Source organism: Dermacentor albipictus, chromosome 2 (assembly GCF_038994185.2).
Source record: "Dermacentor albipictus isolate Rhodes 1998 colony chromosome 2, USDA_Dalb.pri_finalv2, whole genome shotgun sequence".
Taxonomy (NCBI): domain Eukaryota; kingdom Metazoa; phylum Arthropoda; class Arachnida; order Ixodida; family Ixodidae; genus Dermacentor; species Dermacentor albipictus.
Window position 1 is genome coordinate 187,930,611 of NC_091822.1, and position 21,004 is coordinate 187,951,614.

The following is a 21,004-nucleotide window of genomic DNA, read 5'->3' on the forward strand; positions in this document are numbered from 1 at the left end:
TCTTGCATTCTAAATAGTGCTGAAGAATTTCAAATGCATCTCTTGCTTTCTGGTGCAGAACACTAACATGCACTAGAGCAGTATCATCTATGTCTTCGGCACAAACTTCACTGATATCTTCCACTGTCTCCTCAGAGCAGGCAACAAGGGTATCACCTGAACTCTCTTAATCCTGGCGATGTGAACAAAGCAATAGAGGCAACCTGACTGCAAGATCTTACATACCCCCCCCCATAGCGCTCTTTTCTTTCTCAGAAATGATTACTTGCCTAGCAAGCCCTATTGATGGAAACAAAGTTGCAACTTCAGCATCATTAATTTGCATTAACTTTCCTGCAGTTGCATGAGAGATTGAATTTTCTTCACTATTCATAGCATTGCCATTTTACACGTTAGTCAAACATTTCCTGTTACTTATGCTGATGAAGTAGGTGGCAGTTTCGGTTAAAGTTCTGTTTAAATGGAGTTCACAAGAAAGATGGGTTTCATGTAACCGAAGTTTGTTGACACTGTTCCTAAGGGCGGTCAACCAAGGTTGACACCACTGTTTCGTTTATCTGACATTTCCATTTAAGCAAGTTTCGTTTATCCGGAGTTCACTGTACTTTTATTTACCTCATTATTAATACTTTATCTGTATTATCGTATTTATTTTTAAAGACCTGCTCTTGAGGCTACACATTTCGACACAGCGAAGCGAGTTCAGCGGACGCACTCCCTGGCAAGCGCGTTCTGAAACGAGCGTCGCTGAACCTTTCCGTGTGACAGACTGTGAATGACACTAGTGTAGTGCACTCACTCAAAGTGACACTAAATTTGTTTGTCTGACATGGTGTTAAGTACGCACTGTAGGCAGCCATTTATAAGCTTAAAAGGGTAGCTCACGGTTTTCAAAGGCAATGCCGTCAGTGACTAACCGTGGTCAGAAGTCTGTAGATGGAAACATGGCGAGATTGGCCATCCCTCCAAACACGTGCCATGGCCTGCAGATCATTTGCCGGATTCCAGTCCACGTCATACAGAACAATGCGACTGGCTCCAACAAGGTTGAGCCCCACGCCACCAGCTTTGCAGCTGAGCAGAAACACAACTGCAATAAGTAGCACACATAAAACATAAGTGAGCAGTGGATCACACTCTGGATAAAAGGTCGGAGCACCATGATGAGCTGTCAACTTATAGCTACATTATATTATTGTTCATCTTATTCAAAAGCTACACTAGAAGAATAGTCACAAAGAGAATGAAAATGGTCTGCTTATATGCTGCCTTTCAACTGAAAGTAAACACATATCTGCAAATCAAAACATAACCAAAAAGATTAAGAACCAAGATATTGGGAGCAAAACCCTTAACAGGGAAATCTTGTTACACTGAGCTACAATGCTCCTTTCACCGACACTCCTTTCAATGCTTGGCTTGCTTACACGAACATCACATTTTTCTTTTTAGTAGTACACCCTTATCACTTAACAAGTGTCCAAGAGTCAATGTTCATGCTGTCTAAGAATTTCACAGAACTTGTGTGACTACACCACCAACTGAGACCTTCAAAAATAAAAAAAAAACAGGGAAAGAGCTGCATTGATGTATTTCACGTAACTAGAGCACAGTGAACTGGTGTCCCTGCAAGCAACAATTTGAAAGCATTCTTGTTAATTAATCCAGTTTTCAATATGCAAAAGGCCGTGCACGCAGTGGTGTCAGGAGTGTTTGTTGACTGGCAAATATTTAACCCAACAGGATTTGCCAGGCAATACTGTTTGGCCGCAGAAAATGATTTTTAGTATGCAACATACAAGTATGGTCGTGTTTCGAGACTTAAATAAAAAGGCATACAAACAGAACAAGCAAGGCCTACACTTTACATGCATGCTCAACATAGTTCATCAAAATTGAATACTTTCCGAATTTTCTATCAGCAACCTGTACCCCCCGCTTTTCTTTTCCCTCAACACCACTCCTACAAGCCTTACACGTTACTCAAACCTGTAACAAGGCAGTTACACCAACTGAGTCTGAAGCACAAGTTTGTCATGTTTGTGGCTGTGCCAGGACTGTGTTTAAATTGTGGGGTTTAACATCCTGAGACTGTCCACAGTGGGTTATGAAGGACGCCATAGTGGAGGGTTCTGTATTAATTTTGACGACCTGGTCTATATTTAAATAAGCATGGTACACGGGCATTTTTACATTCAGACTTCATCATAATGCTGGGGTACTTCGTTGACCATTTAGGCATTGGCACTGTAGGAACAACACAACGTAACATGCTACATATAAATTCACCACACATACAGCAGTTTGAGTGTGGAGAGTTGAATCGCTCGACAAGCTCCAGGCGCTGCATCGACGAGGTGGACCCATCCAGCCTCAGGAAAGGATACTCTTTCTGAGTGCACACGTCTTCAAGAATGTCCAGAGTCTGGAAAAAAAAATATGGAGAAGGTCAGCAGTGGAATGTGAGAAAAAAGAAGGCTGAGAGGGCACTTGGCAGAGGTAGGACAAAGCATACAGATGCACACACATAATGTGCTTCCAACAAGCACTTCCATACTTCTAACACACTTCCAAGAGAACTGACAAAACAAGCTCCTTGATTTGTGCAGGACATTACTTCTGCACACAACACGGAGCATAAGCACCCGAGATTTCTACATTTGACATAACTAAGATCTCGAGCCTCAAAACGGCACAACAGCAGCACCATATTTCAGTCTAAGCCAATAGTTTCTAGCAAAATGCCAGTAGCAAAATTTAAGGGTTGGATTAAAATTGAGAACACGGTTCAAGGATTTTACTAGCAAGTTGCCAGCGTTGATGTTTCTTTCAACAATGCATTCAAGAACTGCATTTATTCGCTAGACTGAAAGGCTGCCTGAGAAAGTGCACCTGCTAAATCTGACCGGTATTCGAACTTGGAATCTAAAATTGGCTCACTCTTGTGACATCAACTACAGTGCACTAAACAATGTCTGCAAAATGGATGACAGGCACACAAACAAATGGCGTCTATGCAGAGCTGCCAGTCAAACTTCACCATCCCAATCCCATCCCAATACCATCCCAATAAAGACATGTCTATAGTACTTAACTTTAACATACACGAGCTGTAAGGAGCAAACATAATGCTTTGGAAGGAAGCTGCATAAAGATAGCACATTCAAGGCATCCCAACAAGAAATCTCCGATGCCCTCCACTGTGCTAGTTTTTCATGTAAACGCATGTCTAATTGATTAGTATATCTGCCATTTCTTTACGATTAGGGCAAACATTTTTCCAGTTATATTGTATTTATTACAGTAAAAGCTCGTTAATTAGAATTCCGCAGGGATGCTATAAAAATTTGAATTATACAAAATTTGAACTAATGAAAGTCAGAGAAAAAAACTGCTCGGATAATGTGCACATACAGTCTGACGTGGCGTAAGCACGCGCACACACATGCTACGTCAGGTTGGCATGAACAACGTCTATACTTCGAAGCAATGGCGCAGCCAGCATAAGCAAACGTGGCCAACGCGATCCTACATGCCTGACGTCGAGATGGCTCTTCCTCCATCAGCGCATTCGTCGCGCTAACTGGTGCAGAGAAAAAAACAAATTTGCAGTTTTGCCTGAAAAGCGAAGCATCGTTTGTGATAGCAAATTAGTAGATAGCTACACGAAATAAGGATAGTACGGTGTCACGCGCACACAGGGTAACATGACAGGGTAACAGCTGTAAAATCCCCCTGCAGAATTTTGTATCAAGTTTTTTATTTCATATATCGAATTATTGATATATTGAACTATTTCACAATACTTTTAGAGCTCAATATATCCGGGTTCCAATGTATTGCTTTCAATACATTGCTGGAGGGATCGCGGCAGCTACTTCAAATTATCCTAAATTTTGAATTAACGAGTTGTGAATTAACAAGCTTTTACTGTAATTGTTAGGCATTCTTTTTAGCAGTGGACTTACCGTAATGTAGATGCCAACAATGAGTGAGTTTGTGCCATGAGTGCAAGCTTTCAATGTGCTATGCACAGTTACTCAAAACATCTGTGACTAATATGCTATAGGTAACACTGTACAGCACTTTACTTTTACTGATATTATAGTCGGCTTATATTGAAGGAAACCTACTTTCTATTTCTGGACCTTAGAATTATGAGTTTTGGCTTATATCTGGGTAAATGTGGTGCTATCAGCTATCTCCACAATTGATACATCGTGATTGCTATGCCCTGCTGCTACACATAACCTGTTGCATATGTTAGCAGCCATGGCTCCACTGGCAGAGCATCACATGCACCACACAGAAGTTTTGTGTACAGCTGCCACCAGCAGCAAGTTGCATTTCCTTCCACTTTCATTTCGTCTTTTACTCATAATTTCGACAATTTAATTAAAAACACAGTTACATTTCCCCTATGCTTTCCTTAGCTTTAATATATTGGTTTTGTGTAGTTGATAGTACCAACATAAGACTGAGACCCCCAGTTTTACATATTATTCTCCCTCTTGTTTTATCTGTAATGCAACGAATCTTCTGTCACATATAGGCTGTTTCTTAACAGCAGGATTGGACATAATCACAGGGGTAAAAAAGCTGTAACAATGCTACAAAGTGTAATACAACTTTACAGTTGTATTACATTTTGCCATTGTTACACATGCTGGCATGAGTGCAATGTCATATAGGTAACATGCTATAACAGTTCAGAATGATAATTTGCTGCAGTATCGAAGAGTTGGATGAGAACAGCCTTTAAAAATCCAACATTGTTACCTTTGTGAAGTTTGATACCAGGACTATCCGCTCCCGAGGCAAGGAAGTCCACAGAGAATGAAGCATAGCAGCCAAAACCGTGAGCTTGCCAGAACCCGCTTCGAGGTCCATCAACATGGGATCAAGTTCTGAAGCGAGACATCTGCGAGCTTCGGCATGTAGAGTTGCCTGCAAAATCAGTGCGTCTATGACGAGGGTAGACAGGCAAAAAATAAACTGGGAGACACATAACCATACTTTCTTTGAATCAGCGTTAAAAAACGACAGCAACACAAAATGGAAGGGCACAGGACGAGCAATGTTTAACAACTGTTATGAGTTGTTAAAAAGCGCTTGTAGGGTGTCTGTCCTTGACACATTCCTTGATGATTCAAGGAACGCATCAGTTCCAACTCGCTTAGCTTTCCACCTTACTACCACAATGTGCATATTAACTTACACTAGTACAAACAAACATGAAAAAAATATGGCTTTCATTATAACTTTTGCATTTACGAAGAATAGTACTTGATTCAGTTCTAAGAGGATCTACAAATCAGAGTAATCTATGCACTTTCTTGTTCTATTTGTACTCAGTGACACATCGATGCTAGATTTTTATCGCAGATAAACATTAGAGTTGCTGGCCAGATCTTGTGTTTGTTGTCTGCATTATGCCCTGTTGTAATCCCTGTTTCCTAAACTGAGGACATACCGATTGAACTAAATTTGTACTCTGCTGGCATTTCAGATATTCAGCAGTATAAAGTGCAGCATGTCTCAACTTATCATTACCTTCCAATGTTTGTCGCATTGATCTCTGTTGAAACAATGCCAAGCTAACCCAAAGCATGTACTACCATGAATTACTCCAAGTGAAAAGAATACAAACTTGTTCTCATCCACTTTCAGTGGCATCGCCTTATTGATGATGCCGTAGCACTGACGTATCCATGACAGTCTCGCTCCCTTAAATTAGGTCGCACTTAGATAATTCAAAGGTACCGTAGTTAACCACTATGATGAGCAAACATAATTTCTCAAAAATGGCCACCATTAAATTTTTCAATTTCATGAAAAGTACACATCGTTACACATGCTGGAACGAGTGCAATGTCATATAGGTAACATGCCAGAACAGTTCAGAATAACCATTTGCTGCAGTATCGAAGAGTTCAGTGAGAACTCACGTGCCAAAGCGACGAAACATGCATTTTCCAGGAGCATACCCTCGCCAAGCATACACAAAAGAAACATACACTTGACAATTAAGAAAATAAAACATACACTATCATTTTTCACAACACTGCCACAATGTGTTGTATCAAGCAAAAATGTACAGTGCTCTATTAACTCAGAGCCATAGAAACAGTCAAAAGAGGCATGCAAAAATAAAATTTGGTCACAGCTAGATCACGGACCCAAGAAATAGAATGTTCTGACTGTACTCCCACATGAAGCAATAACACTTCATTCCTAATAATGTGCTACATATATAACGAAACTATGATAAAACTTGCTGTTATTTTCGTCGCTTTTGTTTAGAAGCTCTGGTAGTCAAGCCTGCACCATGTATTGCAAATAAACTTAAAAAGTAGCAGTGAATGTTACAGCACTACAGAATGTGGGGAGATGCAAGCAATATTCAGATGGTAATGAATTTTTTTTTTAATGGGTGGTGCTGTAGAATACGCACAATTAAATTCGGAGGTTTCGAAACTGTGTGCCATAGATGATGTTTTGCAGTTGCGTGAGCACCCAAATCTTTCAGCTTCTACTTTCAATGTTTTATTTTTTCACATCTTTTCTAAGCATTAGTGCAACATTAACATGACAGCACTGCAAGAAGGAAAAAGCCATAAATGTAATTACATAATGTGTTCACAGCGTGCATGCGGCCCCATAAACCGGTCTTTCAGTCTTCAAGCAAACTTATGGGCTAAAGTAATGTTTCCAATAACTCCACTTACAGTAAGAATCCTAATAAAGCAAAAGCCTTGCCCAATACCATCTGGGTTACTGTATCATGCATAAATACTAAATAAGGCAGAATTGCGAAATGAGAAAAGAAAGACTCTTACTAAACCGGCATCCTCATCTTTGTCAGCAAATTCCTGGGACGCAACAAGTAGGGGATGGTTGCAGAGTTTTCGAAGAGCCAGAATGCAAGCCAGGGGACAGTTCGCATCAGTTGACAGATAACTGCTTAGGCAAGCCCGCACCATGTTTGTATCCAGCAGGTTTTGGTAGAGTGCTAGCTGAAGCGGTTGAGGGCGGCAGAAGACAACGCACTCGACTAGAAAAAAAAAACAAGCGCCACATGTAAGAAAATATAGCAAACGTAAACAGTTTGCATCTCATATTGGTGTACGTGTTGATAGAAGTGATTGTACCTGGTGAATTCAGTACAAGCTCTGCCCACAGAACTGCAATGCACCTGCCTTCTGTAACTTGGAACTCCAAAATGCAGTTCCTAAGATATGCCAATATTACAAGATGTTTGCCTCCACCGTAAAGTCACAGAAATGAGCCAAATGTAATTGGCTGGCACAATTAAAGTACAAATTAGCGTTGAGTTGCACAATGGTGTATTTGCCAATGCATTGTCATCAACTATTAGGCAAGTACAGTATAATCTCGTTAATTTCAACTTCAAGGGGAACTGGAAATTTATTCAAACAATACGAAGTTCAAGTTAAAGTGAGCCCCTTTAAATATAGAGCCCAGTGAATTATTATGATGTACAGTGCACAAAACCAAAACCGTCACTGGGCTCACTTTGAAAGTCTTATCTTTCCTTTGTCAGTGTGTGATAACATGTGCTAGAAAAAGCCTAAGTCCCATCTAAAGTCCAAATGCAATAAGATCACACCTTGCCCGCAGTTTGTGTGGGTGTGAGGGAAAACGTGCAAGGGTGAGTCGAGAAGGATGGTGGCTTGAAGTGCGCCATCTTCCCGCCTGCCCAATGTGGGAGATGATGTGATCGAGCGCACTGTAATGTCATCAAGCGCATGCTAGGAGAGAGAGGAGGGGAGGGGACTTGGGTGAGCACATTGTGACATGATCATGTGTAGGCTAGGGGCTCTTTCCTGCTCCTTTTAAGCCAGAGAGGAAAGGAGGGTAAGCGCCGCTCTGCTTGCTCCGGTGCGAACCTTTCCTCATCACCTTTACAGAATGCAATATTACGGTAGCTAGCAAAGCATAGAACCTCTGCCTATGGTTCGGGTTTGTTCGAGAAGCGGTCTATGGGAGTGAGAAATTTTGTTCGAAATAACCATTGAGCAGTTATTGGAGTCCAAATCCGCAGAATTTTTTTCTCTTTTCAAATACATAGGACTTTGCCGGGTCCGACAGAGCAGTTTGAATTATTCATCAATTCAAATGAAGAGATTCCAAATTATCAGGATTTCACTGTACTGTATAGCAGAAACTGTTAAGGCAGTATAGACTTACTGCGCTAGTGGCATGGGTCCATATTTGGTAAAGACCCAATTATATTTCATTCTTATATTTCTTAATCATCCACCACATGAAGTGGCTGATCCCGACAGTAACAGTGGCATAGCAGTGTCCAAGCAAGTGAGGACAATACCAAAAGAATAAAAACTGAAATGGATCGTTACAAAAAATGTCTGCTGGTGAATGTAGTGTTGAAATGACTCAAGTACGCATTACTGCAGACCTCAGGTGTGGCACTTCGGCAGGGTTAGTAATTGATGTACAGTGGAATCTCGATAAATGGATATCGCTTAAACGGAACTGCCTCTTAAACGGAACACCACCCTCATGGTTGGTTGAATTTGTATTCATGGAATTTTATTCAGCTTTGTCTCTCAGTAAATGGAACTCCTGATAAACGGAACTGTAGTTCCGTTTATCAGGAGTTTATTAACCGTCCACTGTAGTTGCAAACCATAATAGGAAGTTTCAGAAATAGCATACCCACACGGCTTTGTGTGCAGAAAAACCCAAACGTCATTGTAGGGCCCTTGCATTTTTTGCACTCTCCTTGCATACTTTTGTAAGGCCAGCAGTTTGTATCCCCTAACTTTAGATGTGCAATATCTAAAATTTCCAAATGTGAACAAGGCGCTGACTGAAAAGGAAATATGTACACATATAATCAATTTTTTTTTTTATGCGTATGCCAATGTGTCCTTTACTGTATGCCTGCCTAGTAAGCTGAGAAGCTGGTTCCGGCCCCTTTCCTCTCCTCTCCTATCCTCTCTACCACTTTAGGCTGCAAGCGCTGGTCGCAGCAGCAGCTCCAGACTTTGATCGTGTGCTGCTGCTTCCGAAATTATAGCAGCATCTGTTGCAAATCCCTGACTTCAACAGATGTACAATTACAGGACATCATCATAATCAGCTGACACATGATACAGAAGAAGATGAAGCCATAGAAAGATTTGGACAGATGTGGGTAATCCAGGCTCACCAATACGTGTACAATGAGTTGTGTGTATGTTGTTGCTTGCACTGAGTGTATAAGCTTTCACAGGTGTCATGAAATAAATGAGTTGGAAGTTTAGCGCCCCTGTCTCCTTTATCGTAGCGCTTGTCTTGTTTCTTTCACTCTTTATGCATGAAAGCCACATCTGAGTGTTAGCCCTTGCATGCATTAGCCCATGTGGGCTTTCATGAAAACAAAAGTCTGCATTGAAGTAATAAGTCAGTGATGGACACCCTTCTTTTTCATTCCTGTAGTATGCACTCCTGGCTAAAACAATATCATTGCCTACTCCCGCATAATTTCCCAAAACTAATAAACACATGTTTGCTCCACTGAGGTCACGTGAACTTACAAGCTTACTGACGACCAAGCAGCATAGTAATGCTACGCCTAGAGAGAGCAAATGCAGGCATTTCTTGAAGCGATCAACTTCTTACAACACAAAAAGCAGTGCTATTTAGCCATGATGGACATGAGTTGTGCATAGTATGAAAGTGATGAATTTAGGGCTAATCAGACTAAAATAATTCGTCCCCATGCAGCCTATTTTTCTAAATATTATGTAACAAGAAGTGTAAACAAGGCACTTAAGCTGGTGTTTTACTTTCACCCTGCAGTATCACTAACTTATTCGTTTCCTAATTTTTTTCAGGCAATCAAGTCATCATCAAGCCAGGATAAACAATGCAAATTTTATCTCCTCCTTAATGTGAAGAACCGTAATTTAATTGTCCATAAGAAACAGCCAGACCTCTTTTGAGGATGTTTTTAAAGTACACGAAAACATGTGAAATGCTAGTGCAGCCAGCAAAAACTGTGAAAAAGACACAAGCACGTGTTCAACAGTCATCAGGCTAAGTAACTTCAAACAGATAGTGACTTAACACAAATGCATAATATGACTGTGTAGAGATTTAGCCTTACTGTTAAGACATGTCGAAGAAGGCTTCAAGTAGTCAAGACACAAGCATGTTCCTATAAGGGCAGTTAATGGAGCAGCAGAAATAGCAAATTAGTGTATCGAGTGCATAAGCGAGCCATTGCCAGCCCTGCCTGAATATGTACACGGCCTCTCTGCTTCCCTAGTGAGCATCACATCAGTACATGTGCCCTGCTTGAAATAGAGCCGTCTGTTGAAGTTATTAGTTTTGTCTGTTAGGTATTTGAAGAGGGGTGCAAATTAACAAACATAAGCAGAAGTACACAAAGGATGAGTGCTTTGCTGGAACTTGTGGCATGAAACCAGAAAGTCATTTATGGGCTTCCTTTCTGAGTTTCCATCTGTTGTCTTTCAGTTCTGGTATGGCTTAGAGGTATGTGTTCAATATACAGGAGAATCTCGAAAGCCCAATAAAAGAGTTTGTAGGAGCTCGTCCTGTCTGTACTTCATCTCATCTATGTGCATGTACTAAATTATGTGCCACTTCTAATAGCTATGTTTTACCAGCCAGACCAGCAAGAAGTGCTTTGCCTGTGCCGTATATTGTGCTCAAACGCTAATGAACATGCAAGCTTCTGACATGCCCCTACATTACAGAGCACAAGAAGCAGCCCCTCTCCTGTGGAATACGTACTTACCTTTTCCAGGAAGGTAGCTTTGAATGACATCTTGGGTCCGGCGGAGGATGAACGGAGCAGTGACCTGCATCAATTCGTTGGCACGCGCCTGGCCCAGCTCCTTCTCTTCTTCTGTGGCCCCCGGAAGTTGCGACCTCAGAATCGGTTCTTCATAAATGCGGCGAAAACTTGACGACTTGCCTGGGCACATCAACCACACACTGTGTCGTTACTAGTGATTAAGCGTCATGTGGTTGGCACTGTAGACTTTATTTGCCATACACATAGAGGTACACATACATGATCTTCCAAGGCCTTGAGACAGGATTGGCAATACTAGCTGAACCACAGAAGCCCATTTTCTTTAGCTATACTGGTTAAGACTGATAGTCACTCAGTGGCATTTCCATATGTACACTTGATTGCATGTTCTTTCTTTCTTTAGAAAACACTTATGAAATCTTATTTAGTATATGTTTTGTGCCTCATTCATTAAATGTCATCCACCTTTAACTACATATATAGCTATTTTAACTATTTTAAGAACGTGCAGCAAGTGCTAAAGGACAAACATGTTTTGTAGAGATTTAACTGGGCTGACATATTCATACATACTTATTTTATTTGGTGCTCCACAGGAGATATCATCGAAATATGCCTCATGTGTTAATCTGTCTAGCCATTTATGCAACAAATGTCAGTGCTCAATATGTAATAGTATTACAAACAGATCTTGCTGATATCCTTGTTCACTCAATATCTAGAAATTTAAGGTCTTGTTAGTTGACCACAAAAACCAGCCATACAATGTATAATTTTGTGGCAGGAGGAATTCATAGAGGAAAGTATTTTTGAATGAGTAACAAATACTGAATCTCTGCTTCAGAGAATAAATATTTAGGACTATGTGCTGTGGGCACTTTGGAGAGAGGTTAAGCATGTATAGTATTTGCCTATTTTGAAGTGTGCAAGAATGTACAAGCTCTCTTCTAAGCATGCATTTATGCATTTTTTTTGTCCCTCTTGAAGGTTGAAGAATACTGAACCCATTATTCAGGAACTTTACTGACAAACATGAACACTCATTTTAAAAACCACCAGCTGCTAGTTCCCATTCAATCACTCCCAAGAAACTCTTAGATCTATCAGAAGCATGACCTGTTACATGTTACTTATCTACGTGCATGCATACCACTCATTATACCTTTAAGGATGCAGTGCAGCATATCAGTCACACATATGGGACATTATTCAAGCTGCATAATTTGTGCACCAACTATTGACAAGTAAAGGTAGCATGCAGACTTCAACACAAGATGATAGCATAAAAACAGTGGCCCAAACTGCAATCAAAATGTTTATGCTGAATAGTGCTGAATATTGGCAAGTTGAATGTGTGGCTTTAAGACTACATTTATAGCAAGCCCTTAAGCTCACCTAATATTCCAGGGTTGCAGAAATCAACGAGGGCAAAAAACTCTTGCAGGTCATTCTGTACAGGTGTCCCTGTCAGCAGGATTCTACGTAGGGTCCCCAAGTTGTGCAGAGACTAAAGGCAGGTGGAAAAACAACAACAACGACATAGAAATCTAGCTGGCAGTGATTTTCGCATAAAAAATATGCTACCAGCTACAAGAGATTATGCACCAAGACAGCCATGAAAGAATCCAAGGTCTGCTTTAGTATTATGCAGCAAATCATGTTGTTTAAGCAAGCACATTCTTTCCTTATTTTTTATTCATTTATTTATTTGTTTGTTTGTTTATTTATTACATACCCACAGTAACACAAGGCATTATGGTGTGGAAGGTTAAGGGGAAGCTTTAGCTCGGGCCCAACTCCGATGCCGCCTATTCAAATACATGTAGAACGCATAAACACTTTCATGAGATAACCACTGAGCCGATTTTAATGAAATTTGTTGCATTTGAGAGAAAATGTTATATTCTAGTGACTGCACTGGAAGCAAAATTTTCATTTAGGGTTCGAACACCAGTTAGGTTAGTGCTTGATCCCTTCACTTTAGTGGCCATGCAGCTCTAGTAGCATGCCTTTAGGGCAAGCTTATCAGTTAGTAGACCTGTTGACGCTATATTCTCCTCTTTACTGTTCCTTCTTCTCTTCTACCCTTCTCTCCCCCCTCTTTGAGTCATACCAGCCATTGTGCACCTCGTGGAGACAACTGTCTGCCTGCTTAACCCTTTCCATACTGCAGAAAATGATGAAACTTGTACCAAGCTTCCCAGAAATGTGTCGCGCAGGCAAGCCCCATGTCCAGTGCAAGCATTCAAGCGCCCAAAAAAATAAAGAGATACACTCAAGGCTACATAATATCAACAACTGCAACTAGAAGCAACTTGACAGATGTAATCAGCGTTTATCTTGTATCGGACTTATACTGAACAATGCATGTAGCAACTATCCCATCCAAAGCTTCTCAATCTCTCGGCTAGCTGCGTAGAAACTTGCGCAACGCGCCTTCTAATGTACGAAAATTAGCATATCTTACTTATGTTCCCCCACAACAAGAATACGCTTCATCCACATGGTCACCATATCAAGATTATCTAATCCATATGTTGGAATCCGTTCAGAATAGGGCAGCCAGATTCATCTCTGGCAACTACGACTATCATTCGAGCATTACCCGAATAAAACAAGACCTTGCATTTCAGTCATCGGAAGATCGCCGCGTCATTGCTCTTTTATGTCTGTTTCACAGGTATATTTATAGTAAAAATTTTCACTGTTTCCCGCTTCATGATCCTGCGCACACATCTCAACGCATTCACAATGCACTTAGTTTCATGCGCATTCATGGTCAAACACGGTCATTTAACTCATCACCACTGCCTAGAGCTATTGCACATTGGAACGGTCTCTCGGATCACATTGCATCCATCTCCAATCATAAAATATGCTGAGATAGCCTGCATTCGTTGCGTGTTAATATTGTATAACAATGTGGCACTTTGCTATTTTTCTGTCATGTAATTACCGTTGCCTCCCTTACTCAATGCCCTTCAATGGGCCTGTAAGGTATTGTGAATAAATGAATAAATAAATAATCTGTTCACACTGGAGACACTTTTGCTCATGATGACTATACTTGTCAGTAGTACGGAAGGGGTTAATGTTCCTCTTTTCTGTTCCATCAATTTAAGCAGCAATAACAAGCATTTTTATGGTTGATAATTCCACTGGTACAAAAAGTTAAAAAAAGATGGTTTCACTAAGATGTTCAGAAGTCAGTGTTTTTTGTATTGAACATATCTTAGAATCTCTTTAGAACATGCATCACTGAGCCCACTGAATGTAGCAAGCCACAACTGACACTTATGTGCACTCATGCAAAATAGACAACATACAAAAAGCACATGGCTCCCAAATTATGACAACACCACTGAAAGGAATTTAACCATGTGCACTTATTATGAGAACTTGACAACCTCTGAGATAACAGGAATTTCACAGCAGTCGCCGTTGGCGAAAGCTATTGAGCTGCCTTACCTCTGTGGTTTTGATGTTGGCATTCTTCAACCTGTGTGCCTCGTCACAGATCAGCAGGTCAAAGTTGATGCTGGCGAGGCTATTGCTGACACGCATGTACATTTCATATGAGAGAATCAGCACAGGATAGGTGGACGGTTGACTTAAAAAGACCTGTGAAAAAGAAAACAACATTAGCTAAATGAGCAATCCACTTTAAAAGTATGGTTCTACACGACAGTGCACCATGTAATATTGGTAAAGCCCGAAAACAACTAACTTTACTTCACTGGTCACAATTGCAACATACAAATATTGATTCTGTGTTGTTCAAGGCAAAAACTAAAAAATTAGTAATTTTGTTTATAAATCAAACAAAATTCCTAATATTGATATTGATACTTTATTTGCACTTATACGAATTTATCCAAGGAACCACGTAGGGGTGCAAAAAGTCAGTATGCACAGGCCACAGGGGCTTGCAGTCCCAACCTGGGTCCCAGGGTTACACATAAGTTACACACAATGCCTGAAAGCAATGAAAGAAAATAAAATGATGAGCTTGCTAAAGCGTAAAAATTTATACATTTTTAATGGGAGCATTTTAGAAGTGATAAACCACTTTACTTTGTCAGCAAAAGCTCCAAGCTAAAGCACAGATGAAATTATTTGTGGCCAGTTGCACAGCTACCTCGTATTATTTATGCAATTCAGATAGACTGCTTATGAAGAACCAGCGGAGGTGGTACAGTACTCACATCAATTTTGTTGTTCTGATCAACATGGTAGACTCGAAGATTTCTGTTCTGCAGCCACTTCTTGAACTCTTTGACCCAATTCTGCACATGATGCACACAATAAACATGATATGTTAACGTACATACACTAACACCAGGACACACAAAACATTATTGCTTACAGTACTGACAACATTAAAGTGTAACAGACTACCGGCATCATGGTGCTGGCAGGACAGGAGTACACGACCTCTAAGCTTAGCAACACAATATCAGTGTATTCAAGTAAACAAAATCTGTCCTAAGAAGTGTAACAGTTTACAATATGCACTAGCTATCTTTGAACAGCGGCCGCATAAGGCTGCAGTGCAGATAATCTTACGATAACAAGAGTCTACTGCAAGAAAAGTTTCAATGGGGCTGCTGGACCAGGAGCCTTGGTGCTCAGCTGGTCAAGGCAGCCATTAGTTCTAGCACTTGCTGAATAATGAAAATTACCTAGGGCAAAAGAATTGCTGCAGAAGTAGATATTAGTAAATGTGCTTTTCAATTCAATTGTGTGCAAGATTCTCTGTACTGATCCCTAAACATGCAGGTAAACGTGTATACATTATCATTGAATACTGGTGCTACCGTGATACAAGGACAGAAAGAAGCATGAACACATGGCATTGTTCATGTTTCTATCTTTCTAAAACTGTGTCAGTTCAATTTCATTCGACATAAAGTGTACAATTTAATTACATGAACTATTTACGCATGTAACCAAACACTAGCAATGGGTTCAAGATAAAGGCGCAATTCTGTATACAAGTATAGCTTAACATTCACACGTTGAAAGTGATCATGATGACATTGTGCTCCAAGTTCACTATGTTTATCTTGATTAAAGAGGAAATAAAAAAAATTGCAGTATGGACATAGGACATTGCCCTGCAATACACTAATAGCATGTATGGTTACAGTTGGTAATTTCCTTTTACAGATCACACAATAAAAACTGCATTCAGAGGGCGAAGCAAATCTGAAGTATCATTTTGATATGACTTGAGTTGATTTATTTCTCACAAACAAGTATACCCATGTACATGATGTGAAGAGGAAAGCATAAAAAAAGCTGTGTCTCAATACAACTTGACACGTCTTACCATCCTATAAAGGTCTGGCAGAAGAGTCAGCGTGCAAATGAACAGATTTTTTAACACACAACAGATACATCAGCATCAATAGTGCACAGAAAATACATAGAAACATATGACTGAAAAAACCTAATTACCATATATAAAAGGTAAATAATAAAAAATAAATTACACCAAGACAATCTTAAATCAAAAATATGCCATAACATAACAAAACGGTTATGTCACTTTATAGACTTTATAATCGCATATTACACAAATTTCTTTAAGATATTTCAACTCGTTTTCAGTGACGCCAAAGTTGTTCAGCATGGCTGGTGTAGTGTAATGCAATCTATTTAAGCCGTAGTTTGTTCTAGGATGAGGGACAAACAATATTTGCAACCCCTAATTATTCAAGACAAAGTGTTTTCATGGAAGTTTGCGATTTTCAGCAAATTTTCACCATGCCAGGGAAAAGAGACGGATGAAGATAACATCTCAGTGGCAGAATAAAAAATACTTTTTCGCAAGGATACTGAAGTTAGGTGCCTCTTTTATAGTTCTAGTGGTACAGAGTTCCATACTTTAGTGCCGGTAATTTTAATTTGATGCTGACCATATATACATTGTGAATTGGAGGCAAGTTAGCAACTATAGAAGGCCACATATAATGTAGCATTGGTTTACAATGATGAACACGAACCTTCAGCATTTTGCACATCGACAAACGTCAGCAATAATTTGGATACCACAGACACAGCAAACATTTTTTTTTCTTCAGGGCTTAAGCATGCAGGCTGAAATCAAGAGGTACCGGCCGCATGTTTGTGTTTGACTAACGCAATGCATTGAAATTCTTTCGCATTGTGCTGCTATCCTAGAAGAAATGTTTATATTTTGGCTGATGCTGTGGTCTCCAAACATTCCCTTGCAAATGAATGTTTAAACAGCCTTTGCGCAATACACACCTTAACGAGGCTGCTCGGTGTCACGATGATGACTTTACGAAGAAATGGTTGCCCACCGTATGGTCCTTGCCTCAGAAGTGTCCTGCAGTGAACACCATAACCACGGCATGTTCTTAATTTATCCTGCACTGCATTTCATGACCGCTACGTGCAATGCTTGCAGTGACAGTGCATGTTTTTATAGTGTTAACTCTCACCATATAAGTGCAATGCACTGCAGGGTCTTTCCAAGGCCCATTTCATCCCTGAAATGAGAGGATGAGCTTCAAAAAAAGAACAAGTTACATACTTCCTACCTCTCCCACACCACTGCCCTGAGCAACAGATTACACATTTGTTACTGAGGAGACAAACAATGAAGCAACAAAACTTGGATTATTAAGAAAGCAGTTGAAATCCACACAAGCTCTTACAGCTAACATTTTAATGCAATGAACATTTTTAGAGCATTCACCTACTTTCCGGTGGCTTGCTGTCTATCTATCCATGGCCAGGATAATCTAAAACTATTTCAACCTGTTTTTATTTCAAATCAACTATTAGCACTTTCGGATAAGTTAAAATGGCTCAGGTCCCACCCATATGGGCTGAGCCTGAGCCATATTTTTTTACCTATCACAGAGATTTGGAACAGAAACAGATTGGATTAGTTTTACGTTATCCCAGCCTATATCGCTAACAGTTCTCCTGCCAAATTCGGTCACTGGGTAGTCCATAATCTAATGGGTAGCGCATTGTGCTGCTATGCTGAGGGAACCATGTTTGAAACTAACTGTATGGCCAACTTGGGTGATGAATATGTGACAGTGATTATGCGCTCCTCGTCAATGAACCTCGCTTACCCTATCTTGGGTCACTCGGTATGTGCCGCTACTCAATGAACTTCCATCACGCCAACCTGGGTCACCGCAACTGTGCTACTGGGAAGGCTGCTACTGGGAATGCGGTGCTTTTGAATGACAACCAAAATCCTTCAAGATCTTTCCAATGCTTCGCAGAATTGAACCCGCCTCTTCTATTTGAGACATTTTAGTGTGAATATACATTTATGCATGCGCCATGTGTATACTTCATGGCAGCATCGTTAGATGGCACAGCATGTCCAGTGGGAAGAAAGAGAGAGGAGCCCAGCTGCACACACACCTCATACACAACGCGTTTTGGCAGCGGCACTGCGATGTGCTACTACATTGGGTCAATGGGAATTGCATTAACGTTGGCATTCATCGTAGCATTGGTTCCACCATATTTTTAGACAGCTAAAGATATTAATAAAAAAGCATTATTTCTGGCCCTGTGTGTCAAAATAACTACACGTGAAAAGCAGAAATATTTGCATTTGGTGGGCTGAACCAATTAACTTCAATTCCAATGACTCTTCCAGGCAGATCTTTTGTGAATTTAGGCTGTCAATTTTTCTACAAATACTGCAGAAAATGAGATAGCTTAAAACAATGGTGGCATCAAGCTCAAAACTGGCTCATTGTGTAAAAAAAAAATATATAATATCGCAATTCTGCACAGCGCATCTATTACAATATCTACAGTGCCAAAAAATTGACATCATATATTTAACAGATTGCTCTGTAGTATACCCCTAAATTGCTCTATTAAACCATTTATTGCAAAATTGATGAACGCCAAGTTAAAATTTCCCCTGAACTGCAATCTAATACAGTGGATCTGTATTAGTTAAGGGGAGGGGCTTACAGACGAGGTTTGAGGTATTAGTTTAATGAGGAAGTTGCAAACGTTGAGCAAGTTAATCATCCACAACCATATCTGTCATGGGAACATTATACTTAAATTTCCTTAAACTAAACGAAAGCAACATTCTGTGTCAATTCATTGCTTTCCTACTGTGTTAATATCAGATGGCAGCTTTGCAATAAAAAAGAACATAATTCTTACGCCAAAATCGCACCGCATCCATCAAAAGCTCGCATCTGCATGATACACTCATAGAGAAAGACGAGGCCTTCACGCTGGTGAGGCCGCAAGCATCGAGCGAGTGAGTCTTCCACAACCACATCTGTCACGGGAAGGTTCTTCTTGTTATGGTCCCACTGAAAGGCAACCAAAGTGCTTCTTTCAGAAAGTGAAGTAAAAGTTTTTATGGACCAGGCAATTGTTAATTAGAGATGATTCGCTTGTCAGGATCTTTTTTTTGCGATTATCTTGACAGCTTAGTTTTGCTGAAATACAGTAGAACCTTGCTCATATGTTTTGGTAAAAACAAGAAAAAACGTACTAACCGGGAAAACGTACAATCCGAAGTAATTAAGAAATGTGACAGACTCGACATCTACGTAATGGGAAGCGTTTTGTGGATCGTTTCGGCACAGGACGCCAACATGCGTCGAGCTGGTGGTGCTCCGGAGGCTCGAGACGTGTTCTGTTGTTTTCCTATTGCGCGGTGTTTTAAGAGGGCAACAAGAAATCAAAACGAAATCGAGCTAGTGGGTGATGCCGGATGCCGCTGAAGTGAAACATGATGCCCACATCGTGCCGCCTGCAGCAAAGAACGGAAGCACGCTTGGACTATCGCGTACTAAAAGCATGCAGTATGCTACCAATGGCACTACACACCAGGTGCTGTAAAACAGATAGGTGAAGATGCTTATCACAATAGGTTTGGCGGCAATAGCTGTGAATGCGGCGTGCGACGACCCAAGCGGAGAGTTGCTGGTACCGGAATAAGAAACTGTGTGCACGGTCATTTTTGTGTGAGACGGGCAGCTATATACTTTTCTCGATCACATGCGCCTTATGCCTTTTCTTGTTCACATGGGATCTAGCAGCCGGAAAACGTATACGATCGCAGTCTGCAGCAGGGAACAGCGGCGCGTTTCAATTATCGCATTTTAAAAGCATGCACTACTCTTCCGATGGCACCACGCACTGTGAAACAGATAGGCAAAGATGCTTATCACAACAGGATTGGCGGTGATGGCTGTGAATGCCGCATGCGACAACCCCAAAGAAGGTTTGCTGGTACCGAAATGAGAAACTGAGTGCGCGCCAGCATTTTCTCGTAAGACGGGCGGGAAACTATTGTGGTGAAGCTGCCGCGGCGGGCTGTTATATACTGTTCTCGATTGCGTGCGCGCCTCACACATTTTCTTGTTTACATGGGATCTAGCGGCCTGAAAACGTATCATACAATGGCAGTTTGGCAACGTACTGAACGTTGGTGCCAAGAAATCGTGTTTTTCGGGAATTTATGAACCGGTAAAAATTGAGAATAACTTTGTTGGGTCATTTTTTGTGTTCTCGATTTTGAACGTTTGCGCCGGGAAAATTTCTGTAACGGGAACGTATCAACAAAGTTCTACTGTATATAGTAAAACGTAGCTACAATAAAGTTGAAGGGGGAGCCACAAAAGACTTCGTTATATCCATTACTTTGTTATCTCTTATTCTATGTACTGCAATATGAATCTCGATGGGGACTTCAAGGGGAATTTCACTTGCTCCATTATATCCATGATTTTGTTATAGTGAGGTTTGTCTGTAGTTATAAAATATGCCGTCCCCTAAAACGCTACAGAGATTCTCCATTTTGTAAATTGCAGCAATCCTAGCTCTTACACTAGGCATGCTTAGGCAAAGAAATGCTGGTACAACAGCTTTATGCGCAGACAGTTCCTTGTCCTAGATTCTTCTATGGGAGCAGCCCTGAGCTTGGAGGAGACATGACAATTTCCACTTGTCACTTTTGTGCATTAAATAAAGGTTAAAGCTGTCTAGACCTTGAAAAAATATGAAGTTCCCTATAAAATTTACTATTATACTTGTTCCTACAAACCAGTTTCGGTGGGTGCGTCATGCATACAATAGCTTACACCACTCCAACAACTACTGCAGTTTCCACATGCGAGTGTGACCAGGAGAAATGTGTGCAGCACTCTTCTTTATTCT

General features: G+C 40.6%; 2 protein-coding genes across 2 annotated transcripts in view; one reads left to right on the plus strand and one right to left on the minus strand.

Annotated features, from left to right (window-relative positions):
* LOC139056373 (uncharacterized) overlaps nucleotides 1–10,531 on the plus strand; it is a 360,115-nt gene extending 349,584 nt beyond the window's left edge. The window contains exon 6 of the mRNA XM_070534560.1: nucleotides 9,864–10,531. The gene's annotated coding sequence lies outside the window, so the exon portion shown is untranslated. The remainder of the gene's footprint in view (nucleotides 1–9,863) is intronic.
* LOC135919865 (DNA repair and recombination protein RAD54B-like) overlaps nucleotides 1–21,004 on the minus strand; it is a 37,410-nt gene that overhangs the window by 7,891 nt on the left and 8,515 nt on the right. The window contains exons 9-19 of the mRNA XM_065453849.2: nucleotides 18,995–19,149; nucleotides 17,281–17,328; nucleotides 17,084–17,165; nucleotides 15,016–15,096; nucleotides 14,279–14,431; nucleotides 12,206–12,317; nucleotides 10,790–10,969; nucleotides 6,840–7,054; nucleotides 4,780–4,947; nucleotides 2,299–2,425; nucleotides 918–1,090 (exon numbers count right to left, since the gene is read on the minus strand). Coding sequence (XP_065309921.1) covers nucleotides 918–1,090; nucleotides 2,299–2,425; nucleotides 4,780–4,947; nucleotides 6,840–7,054; nucleotides 10,790–10,969; nucleotides 12,206–12,317; nucleotides 14,279–14,431; nucleotides 15,016–15,096; nucleotides 17,084–17,165; nucleotides 17,281–17,328; nucleotides 18,995–19,149 — 1,494 coding nt within the window. The remainder of the gene's footprint in view (nucleotides 1–917; nucleotides 1,091–2,298; nucleotides 2,426–4,779; nucleotides 4,948–6,839; nucleotides 7,055–10,789; nucleotides 10,970–12,205; nucleotides 12,318–14,278; nucleotides 14,432–15,015; nucleotides 15,097–17,083; nucleotides 17,166–17,280; nucleotides 17,329–18,994; nucleotides 19,150–21,004) is intronic.